The sequence below is a fragment of the Drosophila albomicans genome, chromosome 3 (genome assembly GCF_009650485.2).
Source record: "Drosophila albomicans strain 15112-1751.03 chromosome 3, ASM965048v2, whole genome shotgun sequence".
NCBI lineage: Eukaryota > Metazoa > Arthropoda > Insecta > Diptera > Drosophilidae > Drosophila > Drosophila albomicans.
Window position 1 is genome coordinate 6571611 of NC_047629.2, and position 18434 is coordinate 6590044.

At 38.7% G+C, this 18434-nt stretch overlaps 1 protein-coding gene across 1 annotated transcript; it reads left to right on the forward strand.

Annotated features, from left to right (window-relative positions):
* The first annotated feature begins 384 nt into the window (after nucleotides 1–384).
* Nucleotides 385–17524, forward strand: LOC117569490 (probable serine/threonine-protein kinase tsuA). Its single transcript, XM_034250671.2, is given in 7 exon segments — nucleotides 385–556; nucleotides 1268–1355; nucleotides 11327–11375; nucleotides 13574–13706; nucleotides 15326–15441; nucleotides 15592–17328; nucleotides 17330–17524. Coding segments are annotated over 6 exon segments (2232 nt in total). The 5' UTR covers nucleotides 385–556; nucleotides 1268–1353.
* The last annotated feature ends 910 nt before the right edge of the window (nucleotides 17525–18434 follow it).

The window sequence follows — 18434 nt, forward strand, 5'->3', positions numbered from 1 at the left end:
GACCTTGCACAACACATGTTGTGGTAATTCGGTTTTCGTTGGTCAAAGTCCAATTAAACTAGATCAAATGTAATTACTGTTTTCAAAACAAAACAAAAACAACAACAAAAAGAAAACAACTACTGCTTGACCAATCTTTCTTGCTTTCATTGTCGAACTTTTCCTTTCTAGTGGAAATCTTTTCAACAATCTTGCCTGCGTTCAAGTACAAGCCGATTTCGATGTCGCGACTCGCGACTGTTATCAGTCAGACAGCATGCAACATCGAACCAGCGAGCTGTGAGACATGTGTGCTGCCATTTTGAGTTTAACATTAACAGTGTCTGATTAGTTAACAGAGCCTCACGCTGTTCGGCGCAGCTGTCGCAACGTTGGGCGAGCGACGTCGTCGGCATGAATCGGTTTCTGAGTTTGTGTGCACCTTCCGTCGGTTTGAGATCGCCACTGCGAACAGAGCGGATAACAAATGCGTTAAATATCAAAATATATTTCGAAAATCGAAAGAAAGAAACACAAGTTGCAACAACATTTCTGAAATGCCACACAGAAAATGCAAGTAAAGTTCATGTTTAAAAAACAAAACCAAATGAAAGTGAAACTAAAAAGTGCATGAGAAATTTATTAAATAACTGATTTTGTTTTAAAAATCGACTTGGAAAATAATGAATACAAATTTTGAATTGCAACCAGATGAAGCAAAATAATGAATAAAATGCCCCAGTGCCAAAAGTAAAAATTAATGAAACATAAATTTATGAAAATACAACAACAACAAAATTGAAAATAACATTTTGTTCAAATAATCGAATAAAATTGAAATTGTCGCCGTAATCGCCGACAAAAGTGCAATACAAGAAAATAAAATACATACACACACATGCTTATAGCAATTTATTTATTATAACAAAAATTACATATTATTAATCAATAATACACATATCAAAGCCACAACCACAACAACAACAACAACACAACAACAAGAAATTATTGTACCTCAAAAAGTGCTGTAAAAAGTGAAAAAAAAACAAGAAAAGAAAAAAATTGTAACTCGGCTTTTGTTGCATTTTTTTGCTGTGTAATTTATTTTTGTTTATGCGGCACATTTAGCATGCAATCAAAAATCAAAAATTAAATATATTTTCAACACACACACACACACACATGCACGTACACATGAGAGTTTACACGCATCTATAAATTTTTATTTCCGTTTGGATTTTTGATACTTCGCCGTGCGCTCAATGTACAACGTTTCCAACGTTTCCAGACGGCAACATACAAAAGCACAAACCCATGTTGGATTATAATTTATACCCTTAAATTTGGGGACTACAATGCGGCCAGAAATATACAATGTAAGTATTCGAAAAAGGCAATTACACAATCCAAATCGCTATACACAATCGATGCCTATTAAGATTACAGATGCGATTGCGATTACCATTTACTATTAACTATTTACCATTACCATTATTATTACGATTACAGCGTATTAAGTCATATAAGTACCAATTACGAACTGATAACTTAAGTTGGCCAAAAGTGTTTTTTTCTTTTTTCTTTTACTATCAACATTCCAAACGAATTAATTCCCCTGAAGAACTTGTATTAAACTGTTTAAATTATTTCACATTACTTTTTGTAGCAGTATTTTATTGAAGATAGAAACCACGTGCAAGGATAGAAACCACGCCACATCAAAATCCATTTCTCATTGTCGATTCCAATCCCATTTCGCATATCAGAAACACAAAAGCAAACTCTGGGTACCTTGACCTGTGTTGTGCAGTTTCATTCCCCATTCGGTAACCAAATAATATCCCTATGCAGTCACAAACACAGACACAGACACAAACACAAGCTCATGCGAGAGTAATTTCACTTAAAAAACAATTTTCAAACACACATAAAAAGCACAATTATATGTTTCAAACAAGAAATATGGAAAAACTGAAGCAGCAAACCTGGCAATAATTGCTATTTATAACTTGTTATGGCACCAACACATGCAAAAAATGTTAGGATAAATCCTAACATGCGACCGCACTTACTCACTCACACACACACACACATGGGAGTGTGTATATGTGTGTATATGTGCACAACCCCTTTTTAAAAATATACAGCGAAAAGAACTTGGAAGCAAAGGCAAAGGCAAAGGGTCGACGTCGTCAGCGAGCTTCAGCTTCAGCTTCTGCTTCAGCTTCTGCTTGTGGCGTGTCCTGATCTCAGGACATTTACCTGAGTTATAAATCAATTGCAGCAACACAACCCTTGGCTGTTAAAAACGCTAGTGAAACGCGTGCGATTAATCAGCTTAAATATTTGTACGAGAGTTGTTGCAAGAGCTGTGAATTGGGCCCCAGTTAGACACTTCTCTCTCTCTCTCTCTTTCTCCCTTTCTCACTGTTGCTTCCAATTCATGCAACACCCAAATTTCAAAAGTCAAATAGGCGCTGCCACGCCTTGAGTGTGTGTGTGATAAGCAAGTTTCGTAAAAATAGACAATATTTGATTTGAGTTGCGAGTTTATTTCTTTTATTAATTAAACGGAAATGCACACTGATAAAACGCGTGTGTTGTAAAATTGAAACACATTTCCCAAGAGTTAACAATTCTATTTCTATGTATGTGTGTGTGTGTGCGGTATTTGATAAGCGCCTTTTCAAAGTCCCTAAGCAAAGCTGCCAAACTGAGGTAGCAAATTCTTCATCGAGATGCAGAGGGTCTTAACTAGCTTAACAGACAATGCTAAGATAAGATTGCACAGAAATAACAATAAACGCAACTAATAATAATAATACATCTCTTCGAACTAAAAGCTATTTGATAGATACACAGCTGTAGCATTTATTGTGCCATAATTTTCATGTCTAGTTCTTTATCAGCTCTCCCCCCCAAAAAAATATAGAATTTATTTCTTTTCGATTCCCATTAGAATACTCCATTGATTTGATTACTCGAATAACCTGAGTAGTATCGCCAGCCAGTCACATGGAATTCTTAATAGCTGGGCTGGTTTTATTTAGATTTACAATCTGATAGATACGCATTTGGCAAATCACTAGAAAATAGCAACAAAACATCGTAAAATACATTTATGACTTGGCACATATTTGTGCAGCTTTGATTAATGCAATCACACACACACTCATAAGTTAGCACGCACACAATCAGAGCACTCCCCCTTCATTAGATACATGCGGTTAATCAATAGTAATATTCTAACTGTTACTAAAGTGGTTTCACCGAGTGCAGTCAGCACTCGACGATGACTTGTCAATGTGTCAATTGGTCAGCCTATACGACTGTCCGTCTCTCAGTCTGTCCGTCTGTCAGTCTGTCAGCTAATGAGCTGCCGATTAGCTAAGAGCTTTAAGGGTGCGGCGTTTAGTGTTTTGGAATTTCCACTTGAACAACTAAGTTGAGGGATTATTTAACAACAAAAAACACATTTCGTAATATCCATAACGAATGCAAATTAAACGGGCTCTAAATATTTTAAAGTCTCTAATCTATGTGAAGGTGTTTTTTAGCCACAAAACTTTGTTCTAATCATGCGATAATTGCGATATTCTTAGAGACTCAAATTGTCTCTGTTTTGAACTATTTTTAGATTCAATTATAGTTCAGACCACAGATGCTTGAGTTAACTACCTGTCGCCAACTTTCCACACACGATCCACAACAACAACAACTTATATAAAATTATGGCGGGCGGCTTTAATAAGCAAAACATACGAAAAACAAAGATCAAGAAATACGAGCAAAAATCGTTGGCGTCGCTGCCTGAACAACAACAACAACAAAAAAGAAAAGAAAAATAAATGTTACTTCGAGTTTTTATAATTAGTTTACGCGCGGGTGGCAAAAAGCTGCAAAAATTGAGAGCGAGAGGAGTCAAGAGCTGAGGGGAAGTTGCAACCACGATTTGCAAGAGAAAACTACAAAGCGTTGGATTTTTATTTATATTATTGTTGATACACAAAAAAAAAGGCGCGTGTTTCGACTTAGTTGCAGCGGGTTTGATATGATCTCTTAGAAGCGGGGGCTGCGGGGACTGCGGGGGCATCATTCAGTCATCAGCCGATTCCTTTGTCAGTGACCTCAAAAGTCACGTTTCACATAGATGTAAGATTGCTGACGTTTTCACATGTGTAATGCATAAATATATATAAAAAATATATGTTTCATGACATAAAGATTTGAATATCTGCCTCTTTTTACTTGTGAGTCAGACTTTGAGCCGATAATATTTATAAATAACTGTAGTAATTTTGCTAAATTCGCTACAGTTTTCTGTGTCAAATCGGACATGCCTTTCTATAGCAGCACTTTATATATAAATGATAAAAAATTATATCTAAATATTAATGTTTCTAAGCGGGGACTTTTCTCTCGGCTGTGAGCTGAAATTGATGACAATTTTTTAGATAAACATCTGAAAGTAAATAGATCAATTTACCATGTAATACAGCTGTCAGGCAAAAGATCGATTGTGAACTTATATTTCTTCATACTCTACTTTTAGCACAAATACAACTGTCTCGATATAAATTAGAATCACTTAGCTAAACCATAAACCGAACAATAAGTCAGGGTCATCAACAGGCAGTAGATAGTCTACTATAATACTTTTCGAATTCCCCCTCCCAAAAAAACCAAAAAAAAAAAAAAAAAAAAAAATAGTAATATCAAACTTTGTGGTTCGTGCCCTCTTTAAAGGCGATTACGCAAATTATGAATATTGTTTTGGTTTTAGTGCTGCGCTTATAGGATTTTAGTTGATTTGTTTATGGTTTTATGGCTCTTTATGGTCAGATCCAATTGAACTCAATGTCAAGCAGATTTGCCGTGGAACTTACTTGGCTTAATCGAAAGAAATAAACCCCATGTGGATTTCGGCTGCGTATCTAGAGTTCTGGTAGTTAAAACCTATCGTATTCCCTAGCCCATACAGCAACAAGAACAACAACAAGAACAAGAATAATAACAAAAGCAATAGCTGGGTATCAATGCAAAGCGAGTCTAGAAGTGCGACGCGCAATTTTTATCTTATCGGCAACACGTTCAAAAAAATAAATATATACATATACATATATATAGTATACTATAGTACTATAACGAAAAATACGCCATTTACTCGTACTCGTAGTCGCAGTTGTACTAAGTTGAGTCGTTTAGTCGGAGCTCCCCATAGACATGCTATGCGTATAAATAAAATAATAATAACAAAGCGCCGAAAACGCTTTTTTGTGTGTCTTTTTGTTATTATTATTATTGTTTTTTTTTTTTTGGTTTTTTAATACTTTTTATTATTTCTTCATCAAGAAATAAAGTCACGGCCCTCAAGTGTTTGTTGTTTATTTTGGTATTTAGCCAGTTGCAACAACCAAAGTTGTATATAAATAAAAATTACAAATATATATAGTATGTAAATAGTATGGACAACTTATCGCCTGGCTAGGGCTTACAAATTTTCGACTACTTAGTATATACTATAGTAGGTATTTCGTGTCGCGGCGGGTGGGCGACGCTTTCTTTTTATGTTGTTTGTATTATAAAACAATTGAAATACCTTTGCTGTGCGACAGAGATGACACTACAGCGACGGTGGCGTGTGAGATGGCGCGAGACAGTGGGAGAGAGGGAGAGAAAGCTAGTGGGTGAGCAACAGACAGTTGCAGTGGCAGATAAATCACGACAAAGTCCAATACGTGGCTGTAAAATTTTTCAATTTATGCAAATATTTGCATTACAAATTACCAAGTCGAGGGCTAAGTTGCCCCTTCCACCCCTCCTCTATACCTATTTGACTGCAGCTCTGCGCAGCTACAGCTGCTTAGGGCCAACGTCAACGTCGCGTGGTTGCACCTGACCTACAATGTGCAGCGACTGTCTTCTGCTGCTTCATCGTGTTGTCTCAGCGTGTCTTGTGAAAAACAACAAACACACCCACTTTGCATGCACACAACCCAAGTTGATCACAAGATCTGACTGAGATTGCAAAATCAACGCATCACATTTTTGGGAGAAAATTAGAAAGTTCGGATGAATCAATTAATACCTTACCGTATAAATTGCGTACACACATTCCCAAGCATTCCCAAGTCACCAATTGCATTCTAATCATCTACAAAGTCAGCACTCTAATTCCCACTGGGTACCCAATTGAATCGACAGGTTGATCATGATGATGAGGTGTCATGCATTGCACTCGCACTCGATGTTTGCTCACCTTGGAGTCAGTCTATCAACTCCCCACCCGACCCCAACCAATTCCTCCCATTTCTCAAGCGCTGTCTGGCCAATATTGACTCTTTGAGAAAGTTGCGCTTGTCGCCTAGCACAACAAAATCTATTTGGCTTTAGACGCTGCCACTTAAGTAGCCCCTCTGACTCTGACTCTGTCTGGCTTATCAGGGAAAGAGACGCAGAAAGCAGCGCTGTGAGTTGAAAGCGGCTTATCAGCCCTGCAGCTGCGAACTCTTGTTACCCATACCAAAAAGCGCATTAGATACAAAAATAAAATACAGAAAGCAAAAAAAAAAAAAAAAAAAAACAGAAAACGTAAATCCCCCGAGCAACCCCTCAACCCCTCAGCCTCTCAGAGCATTTTGCTCTCAATTGTCGCCGTGTTATTTTCACGCCTATTTGAGAATTATGCAGCAACAAACCTTTTAGATACTTACTACATTCCACAAGGGGTTCTGGGCATCTGCTAATGAGCTCAGATTTGTGTAACGGCACGGCGGAGGCTTAGACTCGGGTTCGGTTTGGGTTGGGCTCGACTCCATCTGGGGACCTGATAACGTGCCCTCAGACTCAGCTCGCGTGCATGTCAAATTATTTGCACCATCTCGCACTCGCACTCGTCTCCACCTGGGTACGAGAGTTTCTCGCAGAGAGTGCTTGCACTCAAACCAAACCCACAACCAACAACACTGGCTTATCGCTAGAGTACACTGAACTTGTCACTGTTGCGCTCTTGTTTCGTGCCTCATACTGAATGCTATTCATAACATATTTGGGGCGTTATTGTTCCTCTCCTACAAGTTCAAGTGCTTTGGCTTCTGGGAAAAAACCACAAGGCAACTCATGCGAAAAGTATGCTAAAAATTCAGTGCACCAAAAAATTACAAATTACGAAAGCTAGACAATGACTAAAATTTGTTATATATAAATTCTAAAGCAACGCGTTTACAATTATGTATTATTTAAATACATTTTAATACTTTTGTAAACTAATTTTATTAGGTAGATTTTTGCCGCAAGTCATTAAAGTAATAGCTTAATGTTGCATTGTAATTTATGACATGGAAAATCTCATAAAAATTATATAAATATTTTGCTATTTGAATATAATGTGCACACAACAATCCCAGGCCAGAACAAAGAGCAAAACAAACCGAAAATAAAATAAAACAACTGGCAACTGTCAAAGTCAGTAAACTCATCGTAGCGACGTTCCCTTGGAACTTCATTAAAGCGCACGCCCCTAAACAGAACAGAGCAGAACAGCAACAAAACAACAATAAACCAACAAGCAGGAACAGCGACAAGAAGACAAAGTGCACAGCAAGGCAAGAGTTGCAATTGCAGCCGGCACAGGACAGGAACAGGGAGTGAAACATGCACCGCTGAGGGAGTGGGGAGAGAGGTTGCAGATCTGGGTTGGGGGTTGTCGACGACGACGACGACGAAAACGAAAACGGCAAAAAAAAGCGCAAGGTGGATGATGCAAGAGTATTAAATAACGCGAAGTTGCAAAGCAACCCCTAAAAACAAAAGCAAACGAAAATTGCATTAAGTGCAGCATGGCAAATAGAGTGGCCGAACATTAGGGTGACCATCATCATCATCATTGTACGCACAATTGACAGCAGGAAATTTCACACTTGGGCACAGTGCACACGTGGCAGGGAAAAGGGAGGAAGGGAGTTTGCTGCTGTAATTGTTATTAACCGATTACATGATTGATGAGGCAGCTGGAAAAGAGAAGAGAAAGAGAGAGAGAGAAAGCACACGTGGCAGCAATCAGCGAGCACTTGAGAGTGAAAGGATTGCTTTATGTTTTGGCCATCGTGCAATTTGACACTTTTGTCACTTTTGTGGCTTTAACTTATCGCAAATCTTGACCCAACACTTTCGGGTTGTCTGCCCTGAACTGGACACGAATCGAATGTCTTAATCTAATCACTGTCGCATTCCGCACATTCTGGTAGCATACGCATTTTGCCTTAAGTACCTGCGATTAAATCGAAATCAGGAATCAACAAGTCCCGCATGAAACGTGTGACACGTGTTGGCCAACTGAATGTAAACAACATGAGCAGCAACAACAACGCGAAACAAGTTTGCAAAAAGCAAATTGTATTTGAATTTAAATCAGATATTGAATGGGTTGAATGAATTCTTTGAGTTTGAGTTTGAGCTGAGTTTGTTTGTACTCGTTGTGAGTTGTGGTTGACAAGTTTTTTTTTTCTTTTTTTTTTTTGTAGCAAGAGTTGCGTTTAGCATTTAATCTGGCAAGTGGATCAAGCTCTTGATTTGCATTCGAATACAAATACAAAAACAAAATACGGGTCTATTCGAATGGTCAAATGTGCGAACTAATTATGGCTAGGAGAATAAAAACCACAACATGTCCGAGATTAGATTGCTAGTGACGTAGGCCGCTCAAGTATGTCCGCTCAATAGCCACAGACAGACAGCGATCAAGAGCGAGCGAGAGAGAGAGAGTGTCGAGCATCTGATTCCAATCGTTATTCAGCTTTTCATATGCGTCTGTATTAGTGAGCTTTTGAAAGCGCCGCTTGATGCCTAAGCAAGCTGTCAAGCAGCTGCCTGTGGGTGTGTGTGTGTGTGTGTAAGCTGCGACATTTTTTCCACTGCAGCACAATCAACCGGGTGGTCCTGCAGAGCCACTCAGCGAATGCAGGCACGTTCCTTTCGAATTGAAGCCAAATTCCTTGGCGGGGAAAACTTGTAAAGTAGCTGAAAATATTCACTATCCAGCAGTCAAGAACGAGCCAAAAAATAGGGAAGGCGAAAGAGAAAGAGAGCGGGAGCGGGAGTGGAAGAGGGAGCTGTTCAATATGCAAAGCACATGGCCTAAGGAACGTCGCCTATTGCGTCAGTCTTACAATCGGAATCAGAATCTGATTCCCCGCCAGACAAAAGACAACAGACAGCAGAAAGAGAAAAAAAGCGAGCGAAGACGAAACGTTCTAAAAACTGAACTCAAGTTCATTTGGGCGTCTGTTGTGCTTCTGTCTGCATACCAAAAAGGTAATTATTAGTCGCATTGTAAAGGAAACAAAAGTAAAGCACAGACATGCCAGGCCCTAGAAGTAATATCAAATTACATACATGAGAAATGTGGCATATACAGATATACTACATAGAAGTTGAATAGAATACCCAAGACAACTTCTTGTTATAGGAGTATGTCGAGTGCGGTTTAGCTACGGGTCACATGCCGGCATTAACTGAGCTTTTGTGTATATGTGTATGTGTATGTGTATGTGTGTGTGTGTGTATTAGAAACTGGCCTGTGGGGTTTTCATTTCCATTTCGGTTTCAATTCGCTGCGAAATGTGGCGCTAGAGTAGGTAGAAATGATCTACCATAAACAATTCAATGAAATGGAGATTGAGCTTGACTAGAAAGTTCCAATTTGAGGCGACGATACGCGATATGAGCTTTCAAGAGATTCATCAATGAACGGCAGCAAAAGCTTTAATGCGCTTTAACTGTATGAGAGTCGTGCTTGTTTATTATTTGTGGAAGTAATCAGAAGAGTACCACAAGATTTACGGTTTCAGCTGTCGTCCATTGAAATTGAAGTTGCCTAACTCAAAGTTATGCCGAATGCAAGCTAAACATAAATTAAACTAATACGCAAAAAAAAAAAGAAAAACGCAAACCAGAACACAAACAAAGCTTGATTTAATTGCTTGGCAAAGCGAAATCGTCGCACACTCTGCAACCAGAGAACTGAGCTCAGTTGAGTTGAGTTGAGTTTGACCAACAGACGCCTCATCAATGAATTTGCGAAATTATTTGAAGCTTACGAGAGAATCCATTTCGAATACGAATTCGAGTATTCGTTTATTCGTTTTATTGTCTGCTGTGAAATTGAAAAATGATAAAAATCGCACAGAGGCCAAAAGGCATTTGATTCTTGATTCCATAACTACTACTACAACTTCTGCGTTTACGAGCAAACCTTTTCTACATATTCTTTTCTTTTTTTATTTTATTTTTTTTTCTTTTTTGGGGACTGCCCACTGCGAGGGCAAAGCGTTTTGGCACGCCACAGAATTGGGCACTGTAATTTGCAAATGGCACTGGCCTCTGCCTCTGCCTTTGGTTCGATGTGGTTTGGGTTGCTTTGGTTGCTTTTGGTCCCGGGTCGCACTCTCAGGTTTTTATGAAAAAATTTGTCGATGGTCTCTTGTATTGATTTCTCTCGTGCACTTTTCGAGCCGTCTTTGTTGCCTTTGTTATTATTTGTGGCTTGTGCGCGATTTTCACTTTTCAAAAAAGCAGCGAACAAGCAAAGAAATGCAAAGAAAAGAAAAGAAACGAGAATAGAATGGAATGGTGGAATGGCATGGAATAAGAGACCTTCGTCTTAAGAAACTACCCTTCAAGTGTTGTTGGTTCTTTGGTTCTTTGGTTCAGCAGCGCTCTCTAAGCTGAAATCAATGACCTTTTCGGCCTGTGCCGGGTCCCTTCCAAAGGGGATTAGTCAGCGTCAGCGTCAGTATTGCATATATATATCTGCCAGTTTATAAATATACATACTATAATATACTACTATATGGTTGGCCGATCGATAGTCTCGGGCTTTTTCCATAAACAATTTCGAGTGCGTGTTGACATTGGGCCAGAGCAAAAGTTGCTCAGTGTCAGTAGTGCTCTTGTAGTATTCGTGAATACTACTCAAAGTCGCTCTTATGGTTGAGCTAGCTTTTGTTTAAAGAGCTCACGATCGTCTACGAAATGAGATGAGAGATGACTTAATTGTTGTTTCATTTTTGTCAGCTGACAGCTTCCCTCATTCTCTGATCATATTCCCAAGTCTCAATCTCAATCACAATAACAGTCACAGTCACATTTACAGACGGAAGTTGTTTTTGAAAACGCAACAAAACTGAAATCAATAAACAGACAGTAATTAATAATCATTAATAATCTGTATGATTTATGCTAATTTGTTGCTTATAACGCTTTATTTATAGGCGATATCGTAAGTTTGCTTTATACGATCATCAAAAACATACTCAGTATTCTCTTCTCTCCTTCTCTCTACTTACAGGTTACTACAGTTCATGCTGCTCAATGCCAGGATTATTTTTATACTGATGGTAAGTTCAAGAACCCCTTCTGAGAGTATTGCTTTAGACAAGGAATTACCAATGTAATTCGCAGGGTAGCTTAAAGTCGAGCTTCACTTATATCAAGTATTTACCAAGTACTTGTTGATGACTTTGCTGAACTGTGAATGGGCGTGTTCATATTATTTTATTAAAGATCATATTGCTTTGATTGATTTACGACGTGTTTAGCTGTAAAATGTGTTCAGGAAAAACGCAATGAAGCGTCCTAGATGAAGTTACCTCAGCTCAACAGTTTACACAGCATTAATTTGATACTAAAATTTAAGCTCCTCCAGCTTAGAATACCTAAAGATGATCGCATGATTTTTTATTTGGCTTTCATCGATACAAACATTGTTGGTATTCCACAAAACAAAATAGTAATAAAACTTCACATTGTTGTGACAGTTGTTGTTGTCATTGTTTTCAGCACTCCAAATAATTATCATAAAAAAATAACCGAAATATCAATATGTGTGTAGTATTTCTTTCCGTTTGATTATTATAACAAGATCGAGTGTGTAATCATAAGTGAAGTGTGGAAAGAGAGGGAAACTTGACGGGGCGGGGAGAGGGGTATTACGATATCTGAGGCGGTCAGCGTGTGGCGTGTGTATATATGTATATGTGTATGTGTGTGTGTGTGTACATTGGAGTGGCTTCAACCGACTTTTGCTGTGGATCTGTTTTGAGGCACTGGCTCAGGGTCTGGTCTCTGTTGCACAGACACTTGAGTCGAGAAACATAGTAATAAAAATAAGAAATAATAATAATAATAATTATGATTATTCCACACTCACACACATACACACACATGTGCGTTAAAACGTCATTGAACTATGGAAGAGGTCGCACGTCATTTACGCAGCCCATCAAAAAAGACTCAAAACTCAAAAAAATGAAAACTGAAGACAGAAAACGAACAATTTTATGAGTAGCACAAACAGCAGGCCCCCCACAAAAAGTTAGAGCGGAAGGAGAATTATGGGGGGGGGAGAGGAATGTATATAAAATAAACTGACACTTTTGGTTATTGCTGTTTGATTTTGTGTCAACTTGAAAATGATGAAACGCTGACAAGCAGATGAAAAACTCATGTTAAGGAATCACGCAACTTCCATTTGCCCAAAAGAGATAGTGAGATAGAGAGAGAGAGAGAGAGAGAGAGAGAGGGGAACCTCAACCAATTTGCAGTTATGAACAATACACAAATAATAACTCTAATTCCACTTACTATATGCACTTGCAACTCGGCTGTGTGCCGTGTGGCAAGCCCATTAAAAGCCAGAGCGATAAAAAATAAGTTGTAGATACATTTATGAATTTATAGATATCATTTATTTATACTATATATAGATTTTATGCCTTGTTCTGCTGACTCTGCAGCTTTGGCATATCATTTTTGCGATATCATCAATCCCTGGAAATGTTTATGCAAATTGCGGCAAAAAACGTGTCGCTGATAGACAAAACATGGCACAGACACGTGGTGTCTGTCTGCCACAGCTCTTAGCCAACTTGACAACAGAAGTGTTGATCAATTTGGCAGATTATACTTGTCTGCGAAAGTTTGAAAACTTTGATTGATTATAGGTATTGATGAGCCTAACATCAAAATAGCTTTTCATTTGAACAAATTCTAAGGGAAAGTAAAGGTAAAAAAGTGATAAATTTTTTAAATGAATTTAATTTTAAAGAAGTAAATGAAAAGATAATAATGTAGTCCTGACTAAGCACAGATCGTATAATAGTCGGCAGACTCAGCTTCCAGTTAGATTCACTTTATAATTTACTCGCATACTATTTAGTATTTAAGCGGCAGCTGCGACCTTCGGTCAGAGTTGTCGCTACAATGTTCAGGATTAGCTTATGCTCCATTCAAAAACCAATTTGAAGAGCTACCATAACACGAACACAAGTCGGTCCGCTTTAATGGCTGACCGACACACACAGAGGCTCAACTTTGACCATAAAATACAATAAATGAAGAAAAGGGAAAGGAGAGAAACCTTTGGCCATTCTATGTCACATCTGCGTGCAGTTCGGGCATCGGGCTCATAATAAAAAGCTCATCGTATTAATGGAAATTTATGATCAAATGGAGGCAGGATTAGCTGGCGGTTGTGTTTATACTTTGCGTATACAAAACACTAAATATATATTCTCTGTTCTCTCTTGTGTTGCAGGTAATGCTTGCTCTTGTAACGACAACATGTGCAAAAGCCGACGAATTCATACTAACACTCAAGACCCACAACAATCGGGCGCTGCACATCAATGCCCAGGGCAGAGTGTCGGCAGAAGATATATCACTGGCACGTAAGTACGATCTGTCTACTATATGTTTTATAAACTAGGATTATATCTATGTATTTATATACAATATGTTAGTATCGCGAATTTATTTTGGGTTGTATTTCATCGATTCATTTTTGCATTCTTTCACTCTTGAAGTACAATGTGACAAGGTATATTCTATTATACTATAATATACTATTACTATAACTACACTTTAATTCAGATATATTTCAATATTTAATATACTATCTTTGGGCGATTCGATGGTTTTTTCGTTGTTCAACAATTTACTTTTTCCTTCTTTCACTCATCCAGTACGATCTAACCATCAATATACTACTATACTATAAACCTATAACTATGCTAAGACTCCCATATTTTTCTAATATACCAGCTTGCCTCGATTTATTTTGGGCGATTCGTTGGTTTGTTCGTTGCTCATCAATTCAGTTTCACTTTCTCCCTCTCTCGCACGCACGCTTTACTTAGTCGAATGGCATTTAAATTGAATTGGCATTTATTTTGAACTCTGTTGCTGTCTGTGCATATTGTGGGCTTAATTAAATTATTGGTAATTTAATATTTGATTGATGTTATGCCCCGCCATGGGCGCCACAGTTCCACACGACGATTGCGGTTTCAATTTATTTCTTTTGTTTTTTCTTCTTTTTTTATGTACTGTTTTTGTTTGAATTCATGCGGTTTTTCCGAGCCGTTTGTCATTCGCCTTTTAGTGCCGCTCTCTTCGGCTCAGTGGGTGAAGTTCAGGAGCAGACGCTGGCGATCTCTAAGTGGGTTGATCTCTACACGAAAGTGACAGCAGTCACAAGCAATAAGCGTGAGAAGACACACGTAACTGTACTGAGAAGACCAACAATGAATCTAACAGACATAGATAGAGGAATAAAATACTTTCTGCACTTGCTAATAAATAAATATCACAACTATTGTGGCTGCTTTTCGCACGTGAAATATGATAGTGAGAAGAAGAGAGGTAGCTTCTTAATAAATTAAGTGAAACACTCGTTGTTTTGTCAGTTTGGTATTTTATCTTATCTTCTTGATACTTATGTATTTGGCTAGTTGTTTTTCGTTCAAAGGGAATACTTGGGCTTAAGTGCCAAACTTGCCAGACTTAGCCAATTTGATCGATTTGTTTGTTGTGGCGTTGCCATATAGAAGGTCTCCCTCCCTTCCCCCTCGTGGGGGCGACACTCATGCAATGCGCACGTGAAGATCGTTGTTGGAAGAGGGAGAGGATTCAAGTGGTTTTCAGGGTTAAACATCCGTTGAAATTTTTTGGGCCACACTCGAGGAAGTTCAACGACTGTCAAGCATAAGTTTTGTAGGTTCGATTGGCGCAGCCTGATAATGAGCCCTACCATTCTATATATGAAGGAGTGTATATAAAGTTAATTTCATTAAATGTCCGATTCTTGTTTCTATCGCTGTCCCGTGCCGCCGGCACTCAAGAGTGCTAATCAAACCTATCATAACTTTATCGAAAACCTTTCAATTAATTGGGTTATCTTCGCGTTGAAGTGTGCGTTCGATTCTAGCATTAAATATTTACTTAACTAACAGAAAAACTATGTTTGCCTATAATTAATTAAAATTCTTCTTTCTCTCTCTCTCTTCAGAATCCTTCAAAATGGAAGGTGTTGGCGATGTTTTCGACGAGGATTTCAAAATCAGCATCTACGCCAAGGATGTGGACTATTACTTGTGCTTCGCCCAAGGCAAACTTGTTGGAAAGGTGAGATTTGTTTATGATTATTATTATTTAAAGTAATATTTAAGATGGGAAATTCTGAATTATATCCGATTTAAGGAAGGGAAATATACAAAATTGAACCGTTTGCTTTAACAATTCCTTTGCTTTTGTCTGCTTTCATTTCGATTGCAGAGAAACGTCACAAACGATTGTCACTTCAAGGAGACCATGGATCGGGGCTATTACCAATACACCAATGCCTACAATCCACAGCTGAGAGTGGGCATCAAGCGCAATTCTCGGCCCTATGGGCCTAGGGATCAGCTGAAGCCGAGGCGGTTGCGAAATGTTTGCTTCTTGTTCAACCTTGTGAATGCCAAAGACTTTCGCAGCAATTTGGACGCCTGGGCGAGAAGCAGTAGCAGCAGTACAACAACGAGCACCACAACAACAACCACAACAACAACATCGACAACCACATCGACTACAACAACAACAACGCCCAGTCCAATGGTCGAGGCAGTGACAAAGCGAGCACGTGGCAAGCACCAGAGTCGCGTGCAGCCAGCAACAACAACAAAAAGAATAACAGCAACAAGTATTAATAGCGATAGTTCTTCTACCCACAACAACCACAACAACAACAACAACAATAGCCTTAAGTCCTACAACCAAGCGAACAGCGATGCGCTGCGTGAGCAACAGATTATGAAACACAATAAGGAGCATCAGCAGCGTATGCAGCGCGTGCAACATCGCCAGCGACAGAAGCAATCGCATCGCCAGAATCAAAAGCAGAAACAGCGACTGCGTCTGAGCAATGCCAGCTCCAATGCTGCTGGTGCGATGCAGAAGCCGCAGCCTAAGAATTTGATGGTGCGTCACCATCACAACAATGCAACGTTGCAGGAGCAACGACGCCGCCGACGCATGCAACGCCGTCGGCAGCAGCAGCAGCAGCAACAGGAGGAAGAGGAAGAGGAACAACAGCAGCGGCGGCAACAATCCGCTGAGCAATTGCCAACAGCGTCGTCCTCCTCCTCGTCCTCGTACACGGCAACAGCAGCATCGACGGCGTTGACAGCAACCGTTTCGCTGGCGCCATCGGCGCTCAATCTGTTCGCCATGCTGGCGGCGAGTCGACGTAAGCGGGGTCGCCGAAAACGTGCCACGTCCGGTGGCAGCAACGGAGGCGGTGCTGACATGGATATGCAGCTGGTGGAGCAGACATCCCAGCAGCAACAGCAACAGCTACAGCAGCAGCAGCAGGATGTTGTCGATGCTGAGCTACACAATGAATACTCAAAAGCCTATGTTAATAGTAATTTAAAGTTAATGCAAAAACAAATACTACATTTAAATAGTAATAGCCCTAATGTTAATAATGCAATACCTGCCTTGCCAAAAAACTACAACTACTTGTACAGTAACGAGGATTATAATATGAATACTAAAAGTAGCACGACTGATTCTAGTAGTTTAGACACTAGCCCTAAGTTCGATAGTCCAAATAGCCATAGCCATAGCCATAGCGATAGCCATAGCGATAACGATAACGATAGCCATAACGATAGCCATAGCGATAGCCAGTTGAGAGAGTCGAGGGAGTCGTTCAATTTCGAAGAGAACATTGACAATAATCTTAAGGAGCAAGTGAATAACGATCGAATTGAAGCTGCCACAGTGGCAGCAACTGCTGATGATGATGATGATGATGTTGTTCTTCTTGTTGTTGCCACAAATCGCAATCATATTGATGCTAATAATATAAACGACGATCGACAAGGCAACAACAGGAATGATAACAACAACAATAATAATAATAATAATATTCAAAGTAGTAGTGATGAAAGCCAGCAAGAAGAAGATCAGCTGCAGAGTTCCTTAACTGGTTTTCAACTGCAGCAACAGCAACAGTTGCAACAAGCAACAGCAGCAGCAACAACAACAACCTAATATTATTAATTTAAATGCAAATATTAATGTTGTTAACGATGATAACGATGATCATCGTAATCACAATAGTAATTATAATGAGCAATTTGCGAATGACGATGAAACGATACGAATTCAAAATAAATATGAAACACATATAGTACAATACAAACCTGACGTATTCATTTGAAAACAACAATTGGGATGGGATTTTTAGGTACTCGGGATACTGAAGGATTGGAGAATTGAATATGGTAAGTAATATGCATAAATCAGCTAAAGTTCAACATATACGAGACGCTTAGTACAACTTCTGTAAATTCAACAGAATAATCCACTTTTAAAACGTTCTTCAAAATCATGTATTTGAATTTTTCCAAGTTCAGAATTAATAGTATTAAAAATCTCCTGAGTGCTGTTCAATAAATTCTATGGCAGAATTTAAGAAGAATTCCTTATAAATTAGCTTGAAGATTCATCTTCATGTAGATGGTGAGTATAAAATAAAAATGTGAAAAGTAATGATTATCAAAATGTTACAAAAGTTAAACTCATATTGAATTATTAAATGATATATAGTATTGAATTATTAAATGGTTGACTATCTGGTATTATGGTTATATTCTATCATTTTTTTCGTAGTATATTAATATACGAAATGTATCTTTTGGTATAACTTTACTGACTTACTCTCTAGTAGAAGGTTTATCATAGTCGAGCACACTCTTTCTTTCTTACTTAATAAGAATTTCTAAGACAGGAAGGATGTTGAGACGAATATATATCTAAGATATATATCTATGTCGAACTCGAATAAATTTTTCCCTTTGGTTATGATTTCTTCTGACCTACTGAACTCACAAGTTGCGACGAGGTCACTTTATGGTTGTTTTCCAAACCGGAAATAATCAGCATCATCTTCGGAGAATTCGACTCAATGAAAACCATATTCGTAATACGAAAATCGTGTTACTACACGATTGATAAGAATCTTCAACAATGCGACAAAGCGTTAATCTGTTCAATGCGACCTCAATCTGGACAGATTGTAATGCTCGTAAAAAGGCCACAAGCTCGGATCGTGTGGGAGTTAGTGAGAT